Source organism: Lithobates pipiens, unplaced genomic scaffold (genome assembly GCF_037356315.1).
Source record: "Lithobates pipiens isolate NorthernLeopardFrog02 unplaced genomic scaffold, aLitPip1_a1.2 Scaffold_25, whole genome shotgun sequence".
NCBI classification, from domain to species: Eukaryota; Metazoa; Chordata; class Amphibia; order Anura; family Ranidae; genus Lithobates; species Lithobates pipiens.
The window spans coordinates 35,212,329-35,224,495 of NW_027507787.1; the positions used below are offsets into that span (position 1 = coordinate 35,212,329).

The window sequence follows — 12,167 nt, forward strand, 5'->3', positions numbered from 1 at the left end:
TGACTACCAATACCCCTCATAAATGCTTTATGAGCATTCCACAGTATAAATGGGTTAAGGATCGAACCAGTGTTGAAGAACTCCTGAAATCTGGTCCTAAATATCTCCTTAGTTTTTCCTTGTTGCAGCGGCAAGGTGTTGATTCTTCATCCCGGGCTCGTCTTAACAGATGACGGGTTCGCTATGAAAAGAACAGAAGCATGTTCCGACCAAGTAATTGGGTTTATAGTGACAGCTTTAGTCTGAAGTTGAGTTTGTTGATCCACTAGGAAGAGATCTATTCTGGTGTAGATGCGATGAGGTGGGGAGAAAAAAGTAAAGTCCTTTTCACCAACATGGAAGTATCTCCATGCATCATGCAAGTTCTGTTTGCGGATAGAGGGTAAGAGTGACTGTAGCAGGCATTTATTTTGGGCTGTAGAATCCAGTATTGGGTCTGGGGTGAAATTAAAGTCCCCACAGATGATCAATAGACCCTTCTGATGAGATTTCATTTTTCGCATTATCTTGTTGAAAAATTGGAGTTGGGGGAGTACACGTTAGCTATCTTTTAGGTAGTGGAATTGAGGTTGCAGACCAGCAGCAGACACCTTCCCTGGGAGTCTCTTATTACTTCATGTAATTTGAATTATACAGAGTCTCTGACAGCAATAAAGACTCCCCTGGTTTTAGATTCAGCATTTGTGGTAAAAACCTGGGGGTAGTGCCTATTAGAGCATTTAGGAGATTTAAAAGAGCTGAAGTGGGTCTCTTGTGCACGAAGAACATTGCACTGATACAAAAGTACTTTTCTCCATAGAGAGTTGCATTTTGCCGGGTGGTTAAGCCCCTTGGAATTTATGGATAAGATGTTAATTGGCATGATTAGGACGTGGAAAGTCTGCTGACAGCAAGGTGAGAATACTCTGTTTTGTGGTTAAAGTTCTTTTCAGTAGTTGTTTCCAGTGAGACAGGTGAAGGTGAGATTGACCGTGTAGGGGTAGGTTGGTACTCACAGCAAATGACGAGGTTTCTCCACTTCATGTTAATGTGTATCCGCTGAGATGCTTCAATGTTGTTGATGATGCTATATTGCTGCATGGAGGTGACAATAAGATTTCCGGCATCCGAAAAACTTAGAGGAAATATAAACAGATAAAAGAAGAGGTGCAATAACTTGCACCTAAAGTGGTGCAGCGAGTGGAGTAGGTAGACTCCATCCATAGGCAGCCTTTTGCTGCTAAGTAAAGCAGAGGGGTTAAGTTCAACTTTTTAGTCCTGACCTGGGATTCCAGGGATTTAGGAGCTAAAGTAGACCAATCGGGCTCAGTTAAGCATGCGATTTAGCATTTTTTGCAGTAACTTTTTTCCATTCCTGTTCTATGAGGCACGGGGAGCTGGTAGTGGGATTTTCACCGTCAGGGTCTGGGAGGATGTCCCATTCTTTTAGCAGGGAAATTCCTTTTTCCAAGGAAGTTATTGTGTAAGTATGGTTGTCTTTGGTGATGGTTAGCTTTGTGGGGTAACCCCATCTGTATGCTATTTTGTGACTTCAGAGAACTTTAGTCACCGTATTTAAGTTCTTTCATTTTTCTGAAGTGTTTATTGTGACAAGTCGGCAAAGAATTGTATATGCTGGTATTGTAAGGGGACTTGGTCTTGCTTCCGCATAATTGTCATAAGTAATTTTTTCACATGGAAGAAATGTAAGTGGAGGAGTACATCCCTAGGGATATGATCCGACAGGTGGGATGGCTTGGGGAGGCGATGAATTCTATCAATGGCGACATCTAAGGCAGTGAGACCGGGTGAAAGAGATTTTTAAAAAGGGTCTCTGCATAGAGATTTAGTTCAGATTGTTGTACGGATTCAGGAATCCCCCTTATTTTTAAATTGTACCTTCTAGACCTGTCCTCCATGTCAGATAATTTAGCTTTGATCCATTCGCTATCGCTCTCCCTCTCATCATGAGCATCAACCAGCTCATTAATGGTTTCTGCATACTCCACCATCTTGGATTCAATATGATCCACTCTGTTCCCCAGTGCTTGTACTTCCTGATTAAATTTGCGCATATAGGTGGCCATGTCTGATTGTATTCTGCTGCGCAAACACAGAAGCATGTCCTTTAGCACCGTATCTAACACAGGCTGGTTTTGAGTAGGAAAAGATTCTATGGGTTCTGGCATCACTCTGGTATACTCTCCTGAGTTTGATGTAGGGCTCCTCCGCGGACCCAATCCACTGCCATCCAGCCTAGGTTTAGACTTGGCAGGGCTGTTGGTAGATGGGGAGGGAGGATATGAGCCCTGACTAGCTGGGGAGTAGCTTTTGGATAAGGAATTGCCTTTCTTTGAGGCCTTCATGAGCGTAAAGGCTGTCAGCGGTGTACAGGCCTCAGCGCCATTTTGCCTACCTCTGTTCGCGGCCGTGATAAAGAAGTCCGTGAGGCGCTGAGGCTTCCTTTCGCCTTGCCACTTGTTGGACATGTTCCCGTAGGTGTCCCGGGCTGGATCGCTGTCGACGAGCAGCTATGTCCTTGGTGTGGCAGAGCTCCTGGTTTAAGCGTCCATCCGGCTTCTGCATCAGGCCACGCCCCTCTGCTTTTACGCAGCATGGCCAACCAGATTCAGACACATGCATAATGCAAGCTCTGGTGTGAGACTAACTTATTTACATTTAGGCACTGGTATTTAGACTTGTATGTAAGGAATCAACAAACCCCCTTTGCAATATCACCCCTCAATGACTTGGTCAGTTTGCAATCACACATTCCTTTCACATGACTTAACTAAAACTAACTAGGCTTTGTTCTGTATGATCATTGTCTAAGGCTTGGAGGCATTCCTAAATATTTGTGAGACCACTAGACAGCTTTAACTAATATGTAATATGCTGTTTCCATATCAGTAAGGGAGCCACAACCTGGGAATGTAAACAGCAAAACTCATCGCCCTCTGTCCGGTGCTCTGGTGAATGCCAGACAATTCTTGACAGTGTGCCTTGGTCCTTCTAAGGGCCCTCACCTTTGCCAAACGTGTGAGTCCTATTTCCTGGGTGCCACTGGGTATCCTGCCTTTCCAAGACTCCACTGGTGATTCTCATCTACTTCCTAGCCCCAGCTGCTATAACTAAACCCTGGTTACGCAGTCTGTGCAAATTTTGTACTGTATTTTAATTTGAGTATGTTTCTCCAAATAGAATTACTGAAGCTTCTGAAGAACCGCCTTTTCAGGTTGCGTAACATGTAGAGCAAGCAATTCTTTTTAATCTATGAGGACTGTGGGAATTATCAAGAGGGATGCTACATCGCAGTGTGGGCATTTTTTCAATATTACCACACAGGAAGTATTTACTAAGTGTTACCTCTAGGATGAACCACTGTGTCTCATATTGCTTTATTACAAATATTTTGTGTTGTATATGTATGTATGTTATGTGAATTATTAAAATATGTATATTTTTATACTTGACTACAAGGTCCATTATTCCTTTATGAGGTAGCGATGCTGCTCTAAGCGTGTTGGTATCTATAATAGCCGCCCTCCCCACTCACAACTTCAGGTGCAGGCTCTGCAATCGTGTAGAAAATTGAAGAAAACAGCTGAACGGTGGCACTCCGAATAACACCTTTTTCTGGCAAAACAATGTAGAAGATCCAAAATCTCTTACATCTTACATCTCTTATATCATGGTGATGAAAGGTACAGACAGGCTATAGCCTGTCTGTACCTGCCATCACCACAATGTAAGAGATTTTGGATCTTCTACACTGTTTTGCCATAAATAAAATGTGTTATTCGGAGTGCGGCGCGTTCAGCTGCTTTCTTCAATTTTCTATTCCTTTATTTAGCATTTATAGATTACATAGGATGTGGCACACCCATACTTAGGTATTTGATTGCCACCTGAGGGCAATGCAATCAATCCAATCTCATGCTTCCTAATGAGAATGGACCACCATTTCCGAGGCTTCACAGAAATCAGTGGATACCACTGAGCATCTCCTCTGAAGGTTTAGTGCCTATGAGGCCACCCCAGTCCTGGTGGTTCACCCTCTCCAATCCAAGCCTTTCTTGCTGCACCACCGGAACAGCTGGCCCCACCTCAGCCACCTCCCGCCATATGCCTATTGCTCCTGACAGCTTCTTCCCTTCACTTGCTGCCATCTTTTTGCTTCTCTGGGGACTCTAAGACCTATCAAGGTTTTGTAAATCGGCGCAACAACCACTTTGAACTACAAGTGCAACATTTTCCCATTGACATCTCTAAGGTGGTTTATGTTGTGTCCTTGCTGTCAAAGGTATCCTAGCATGGGGCTCTCCACCCTGGGAGAAACTTGATCCTGTGACCAATAGTATTGCAGCATTCCTTACACTTTTTAGGAATAGTTTTATTGAAGCTGCAGTATGTTGTTCAATAACAAACCTTGGCGGCAGAACAGTCTTGGAACAAAAAAGCTCTGGTAAGGGCTAGCATATAATTATTATTATTAACCACTTGCCACCAAGGCCAATTCTGACATTTTTCTCCTACATGTAAAAATCCTAATTTCTTTGCTAGAAAATTAAATAGAACACCCAAACATTATATATGTTTTTTTTAGCAAAGACCCTAAAGAATACAATGGCAGTCGTTGCAACTTTTTATTTCTCACGGTATTTGTGCAGCAATTTTTCGAACGGGTTTTTTTGGAAAAAGTTAGCCCAATTTTTCGAACGGGTTTTTTTTGGAAAAGGTTAGCCCAATTTTTTGCATAATGTGAAAGATGAAGTTACGCTGAGTAAATAGATACCTAACATGTCACACTTCAAAATTGAACATGCTCGTGGAATGCCACCAAACTTCGGTACTTAAAAATCCCCATAGGCGGCGCTTTAACATTTTTTACTGGTTACATGTTTTGAGTTACAGAGGAGGTCTAGGGCTAGAATTATTGCTCTCGCTCCAACATTCACAGTAATACCTCACATGTGTGGTTTCAATACCATTTTCATATGTGGGCAGAACTTACTTACTTTGCTTCTGTGTGCTTTTTAGTTTGACACTTTAAAAAAAAAATCACTTTTATGCCTATTACAAGGAATATAAACACCCCTCCCTTGTAATAAGAATATGGCATGATCGGTCCTCTTTACAGTGAGATATGGGGTCAATAAGACCTTACATCTCACCCTCTAGGCTGGGAAGCCTGAAATACATAAAAAAAGGATCTCGGCTTCCCAGCCGAAGTGGCACCATTCATTTGAATGCAGAATGTTATGACGTCACGCCCGGTTTCCGAATGATCATAGAGACTCCGTTGACCATCTGGTCCATCATACGGGGCCGGCGGATCCGGCCTCCAGATGCACTGGAGGGCGGCGGGAGGGGGGACGCTCCCTCTTGCTGCCCTTAAGACTGATCAAGCGGTGGAACAGCTGCTATGATCATTCTTATTATGATCATTCTTATGGTGTAGGGAATCGCCGGCTGAAAAAGCAGATACTTGAATGATACCTGTAGCTGCAGACATCATTCAGATATGCCCACACAAAGTTAAGGACGTCATATGACTGCCAGCGGGCGGGAAGTGGTTAAAGATGATTTGACAAGCCAAGAAATTCCCAACAACCTAGCTTTAGTCTCCCCGGTAGATTTTTACTTTTTTTGTTCATTATATCATTCATCCATTCATACTCAGCATACTTATCCATCCATGCTCACCCATATATACGCAGCATGCCCATCCATGCTCACCAATCCATACACGGCATACTCATCCACCCATCCATGCTCACGCATCCATTCTCATTCATACTTAGCATACTCTTCCATCCATCCATGCTCAGCCATCCATACTCGGCATACTCAGCCATCCATACTCAGCATACTGATCTATCCACCCATACTCAGCATACTCATCCATCCATCCATGCTCAGCCATCCATCCATCCTCAGCAATACTCACCCATCCATCTATCCATCCATGCTCAGCCATCCCATCCACCCCATCCATAATTAACCATATCCAGCCATACTTAGCAATACTCCACCGTACCCTGTCATGCTCAGCCATGCTCAGCCATGCTCAGCCATGCTCAGCCATACCCAGCCATACTCAGCTGTACTCAGTCATACCCAGCCATACTCAGCCGTACCGGGCCATACTCAGCCATACTCATGCATGCTTAGCCATCCCCATTCATGCTCATCCATGCCACATCAGTTATCATCCATGCCACATCCATGCCACTACAGCCTCACAAAAGTGTAATAGGTAGTCAAATTACATTTGAAACGTATGCCCCTAGAACACTTGACGGTGCTCCCTGCATGTTGGTCCTCTGTATGTGGCCAGGCTGTGGAAAAGTCTCACACATGTGGTATCGCCGTACTTAGGAGGAGTAGCAGAATCTATTTTGGGGTGTAATTTTTGGTATGTACATGCTATGTGTTAGAAACATTGTGTAAATTGACAAAGTTGTGTAAAAAAAAATGTGTTTTAATTTTCTTTACACATTTTCCAAAAACTTGTAGAAAAACATGACATGTTCAAAAGACTCATTCTGCTTCATAGATTATACATTGGGTTGTTTTCTTTCCAAAATGGGGTCATTTTTGGTAAGTTTCCATTGTCCTGGTTCTCCAGGGCCTTCAAAAGTGTAAGAGGTAGTCAGGAAATTAGATGTGTAATTTATGCTCCAAGAACGCCTGATGGCGCTCCCTGAATGTTGGGCCTCTGTATGTGGCCACGCTGTGTAAAAGTCTCAAACATGTGGTATCGCCATACTCAGGAGGAATAGTAGAATGTGTTTTGGGTTGTAATTTGTTCTATGCATATGCTGTATGTGAGAAATAACTTGCTAATATAAAAATTTTGTGGAAAAAAAAGACAAAAAAAATGGATTTTGCAAAGAATTGTGGAAAAAATTACAACTTCAAAAAACTCACCATGCCTCTAACTAAATACCTCGGAATATCAACTTTCTAAAAAGGGGTAATTTGGGGGGTATTTGTACTTTCCTGGCTTGTTAGGGTCTCAAGAAATGAGATAGGCTGTCAGTACTTCAGGTGTGATCAATTTTCAGACCATAGCTAGTGGACTCTATAACTTTCACAAAGACCAAATAATATATACAGATTTGGGTTATTTTTACCAAAGATATGTAACAGTATAAATTTTGCCCAAAATATATAAAGAAAAGTTACTAATTTGCAAAATGTTATAACAGAAACAAAGAAAACTGCATTTTTTTTTTACAGAATTTTCAGTCTTTTTTCTTTTATAGCGCAAAAAATAACAAAACCCAGTGGTGATTAACTACCAAAAAAAAACTTTATTTGTGTGAAAAAGGACAAAAATGTCATATAGGTACAGTGTTGCATGACATTCAAAATGTAAGCTGAAAATTGTTCTGGTTAGGGGATTTAAGTGCCCAGTGGGTAAGTGGTTAAAAACACATTGGCAAACCTGAGTAACGGTAATTTTAGACCAGCTAACAAAAAAAGTAAATTTTAGAGTGGGTAAAAGCTTTTTAAAAATAAAATTAATAGGACCGTTATATTCCATTTCCACATAATTTTTATCGTAATTAGAATATACAAAGAGGAGTTCTTTATCCCATTTACTTTCTCGGTTAATTGCTTTCTCTTTTTTCCCAAGAAACAATTGCTTAGGATTTTCTTTTTGGCACTAGGAAGCAGATTCAGTGAGCTTGAATAGTTATGTAACTACAGCTATATTTAATCTGTCATATGCAGTACATAAAGTGATTTAGTAATTGCAGCCAAGCCAATTATAGGAGTTGATTTTAATATGTTATTCATTTATGCTGCAAATCTATATGTATTTAACATGATTAACTCCTCTGAGAGGCCAGCAACGCCTCACGTATCAATAAGCTACAGGACAGCGAAGATCACTTTAGACTTAATACTTGTTGCTATGTTTAGTTGAGTAGTACAGAGGTGGTAATTACTGTCATAAGCTTTTATGTAGTGGAGCCTCCCCCGAACTGCCTTCTTAGGCACTACATACAGCTCCTTCAGTATTTCTGTTGCTATACATCAATTTGTTGTCAACGGTTACATTAAGTGTTTTATTCATATATCTATGTCATAGTAATTTGATTCCCGACAAAAGCTGTATGTTTGTCTTGTGGATAGGGGTTATGAGTTTTAACCCGCTGATAACAGCGCTGGTAAAATTGCATGTGTTATTTGTAAAGTACACTTAGAAATATTTACTTCTATGACATTCTTATGTACAGAGATTACATTTTATTTCTATGTTGTCATATTTAGTTGGCTTTCAATAAAATATCAGTTGTAGGTTTCTTCATATGACATTTGATGAAGTATATCTAAACCCTCAAATGAATCATTGCAGCTTACCAGTTCTTAGATGTGGCGGTGGTTGCATTTGTTTGTTTACAGCTTTCCAGTCCTACAATAACAATGCTCACTTACCCTACTAATAAAAACATAAGTTGCGCTTAATATGAAAATCACACACTCGGCAGAGATCGATGGAGCCAGGCACAAAACACTCCGATCTAGGGATGCACCCAAAGCCACGAATGTAAAAAAAGGATAAAAAAAAAGGACTCCAATAGTGAAATACCGTATAAAACAGAGCCTTTAAGGCTCTGTTCTATACGGTATTTCACTATTGGAGTCCTTTTTTATCCTTTTTTACATTTGTGGCTTTGGGTCTAAGTGTACAACCCTAGATTGGAGTGTTTGTGTTCCTAGCTCCATCAAGCTCCGCCAAGTGGATGTCGGTCATTACAGGAGGATTTTGGAGGTGCCGGAGATCTACCAGTCCAGGGCATAACCTGCCTGCGTTTATGACCTCGCTCTTGAGGGAGTACACCGGTTTGGGTAAGGGTTCCCACACACAGAGTGGGATCTTCTCCTCAGACTGAGAATTTCTCTCCTTCTCCCCCTCTTCTTCCTTTGGTGAAGGTGGACAATATTGGAACTTACTACCTCAATGGAGTTATTTTTTACTTAATTTTTTGCTTCTTTTGTTAAATCAATTTTTTCCTTCGCCTATTTTGTGTACATGGACTTTTGTGAATGTTCACTATTTATCAAATTTCATTGCATTTCATGTCACTTATTGTGTGATTTTTCATATTAAGCGCAACTTATGTTTTTATTATGTTTGCACCGTAGAGATATTTGATGGTTTTTGTTGCAGCTATTTTCTTATTTGTTTATACTCTAGTGCGGTATTTACCCATTCTTTCACTTACCCTACTATATATCAAGGCAACAGAAACAGCATAGGACTTCATGACTATGCCCTCTTCTCTTTTTCATAACATTGAGGGATATAGCTGGGAGCAATGTAGCTGATAGCAGTTGGCACAGGCAGAGAGCTCACAAAATTTTCAGCAGGATCAATAGGTTGTTTTTTTGCACTTATCAGACAGATAACACAAAATACTATCAATCGTATATTAAACACACCAAGAAGAAACAAATAAGGAATGTTCATTGGGTTTACATACTGTTTAAGATATATCAGCTGCAGCATTGAACCCTGGCACAATTCCATCCTGGCACTGGTGCAGGACTACATTCCGCCATGCTGAGATACATCTTGACAACATGAAAAAGAAAGTAATATGGGGACCAGATTTTGTTTGTTTTTGTGATTTTATTTATTTTTTTAATCCATTTTTTTATGTGGTCAGTCCCCTATAAGCGTTACATTTCTGTACGAGCTGTAAGCATAGTTTTCCTTTCTTAACAAGAAAAGATTTTCCCTGCTGAAGCAATACTGATACTGTATGGCAGGTGGTACAGAGTTGGGAAACTAGTATGGAAGTCTTCCCACTGGACACCCTGATATATATAAATGCAAATGGTTAATTCAGCCCAACAGCATCTACCTGTAACCACACACACACACAGTATCTGACAAAAGTGAGTACACCCCTCACATTTTTGTAAACATTTTATTATATCTTTTATGGGTGGAAAGGCCCTTTAGCTGTTAAATTAAATTTATAATATGATGTAGTAATATCATTAATGAGACAGTGACGTGTTTTTTTTTGTATTCACTGTACTGTGTAAAGGGGGACCACTTCCAGTTTGGTACCCTGTTTTGGCATATTTCCTATGATACCAAGTGAAATATAATGAGCATTATATGTCTCCACTATCACTTGTGTAGGAGTTTTAAACATAAACTGCAATAAATGAAATCCTTAAAGCACTGCAGGCTAAATACACAAATCAGAAATATTTTTCCAATGTCAAAAACCTATTTACCTACATTTGTTTTTGATGTACCTTTTTTTAAAAAAAAACAATGCTCCATAACTTTTTGGGTCTGTTGCAAGTAATACAACCTTCTTCATATACTGTAATACTCCAGGAAACCATATAACGGATATTGGCTTTTAAAGGAAATCTATGGTCTCAGCATACGCTTTAATTTTCTAACATTGTAATAATACAAGCAATAGTTATTTTTGACAATCCAACATATGTGTACTTGAAAAATCTCCTTTCATGTTGTGAGTGCTGCCTGTCTGCTGGCCATCTCTTTCCACAACTTTCTGGATTCCCTGCATGCGTTGCAGCTTCTCTGCTGTTCAAATTTAATTTCTAATAACTACATATCCCATGATGCCTTACTTTCCCGAAAGCTGTGATTCCTGTAGTGACTCCCCCTCCCAAAACCTCTCCTCTTAGCACTTCTGTAGTTCAAAAGGCCGGCTCTGAGAATTCTGTGTTAATGCAAGTCACAGAATTCAATAAAGTTAATGTGTGGGGAGCTGCACAAAGTACAAGATTCAAGAAGAAGTACAAACTTCACGATTGTTCAGATTAATAAGAAAAGGCTAGAAATATTTGAAATACAATGTGGAAATGAACATTTGACTTTACATCTTGACCATTTAACTCTATAGTGGACACCATCATCCCAACAACCATTTACGATTTGGACCTAGACATAGTTTTGGGGACTCATTCGTGTAACATTAAGTGGTGGTACTGCTGCAGCTTATAAGCAAGGATTGTTACCAAACTAGTTACATACACAAGGCTTCATGATTGATCATTGTTATCTAATGCTTTTTGTTTGTTTTTCAGGGAAAACAAGTGGAGGAAACCACTTGAAATCAAGGTTCTTATGTGTGGACATCAATGCTTGGTCTCTTGAAGAGGTTTAATGGAACCAAACAGAATATGACATAAACAAATTTTGCAGCAAATTCACCTGCTCCCAATCACACTTTTATTCTATTCACTTTGGGCGTAAAAGCGGAAATGCTGAGATTTAACAAAGACAAGTGCTGCAGAAATGTCAATATAGCTTACTATGACTCTCCTAAGATGTATTATACATCTGCCCCTAATGTATTTTATATAGACTATGAAAATGTATGGCATACAATAAAAGTATCTACAATGTACTTGAAACCTCCATTAAAGCTTTGTAATATTCAGTTCTGGTTCTAAGCAGTGATAAGCAAATTGATTTTCAAATCAGGCAAGCTGCTTATTTTTGATTCTCCTCATCATATGCATGCTGGTTTGTGCATTCTTCAGAGAAGCACGCAATTTGCGATTCGTGATTGCCTGATTTTCTGTAGATCAACATACCTGCATCCAAAAAAATAAGAATTAAGCCTGCCACATTGGCCAGGGCCAGAGAAACCTGGCACTTTATCTTAAAAAGTTGATCAAATGTTTTATTTTTCAGTTGTAATTGTAGTTCTGGACTCTCATATACTTTAATTGTTTTGTTTATGTGGACCAAGGGTTCTGATATACCCCAGGCTTCAAACTCGCATTTGTGTTATTGAAGTGTTTTCTATATTCTAGTATTGGCATCAGTAATGTATTTAAGATGTTTATACATGTCCACTCTGGGATTTCATCAATGATTAAAAACACTCTGTTACCAATGATAGTTGTGTCTTTCACACCTCCTGTACGTAAAAATTTGGTGTTTAAAATTTTACCAGTATTAGTGTTAAGAAGACATCTGTCACTCTGTACTCAGATGCTGCAGATGACCAGGGTGACAATCCTAACAAGAATGTATCATGCTTTAAGCACTACTAGACCATTACTAGACCATTTCTAATCTCCTTGGACATGATTGTCTTCAGTGGCTGGAGTTTGTTATTGCACAGAGACTTTCCAGTATGATTGAAAATTGTCTTGTGGAGCTTGAT

At 39.9% G+C, this 12,167-nt stretch overlaps 1 protein-coding gene across 4 annotated transcripts in view; it reads left to right on the top strand.

The window, feature by feature from the left end:
• The window catches only part of LOC143930192 (solute carrier family 22 member 15-like), a 539,229-nt gene extending 527,335 nt beyond the window's left edge, over window positions 1–11,894 (top strand). For all 4 annotated transcript variants that reach the window (XM_077454241.1, XM_077454242.1, XM_077454243.1 and 1 more), the window contains one exon: window positions 11,077–11,894. In XM_077454241.1, coding sequence (XP_077310367.1) covers window positions 11,077–11,103 — 27 coding nt within the window. In that variant the 3' untranslated portion in view covers window positions 11,104–11,894. The remainder of the gene's footprint in view (window positions 1–11,076) is intronic.
• The last annotated feature ends 273 nt before the right edge of the window (window positions 11,895–12,167 follow it).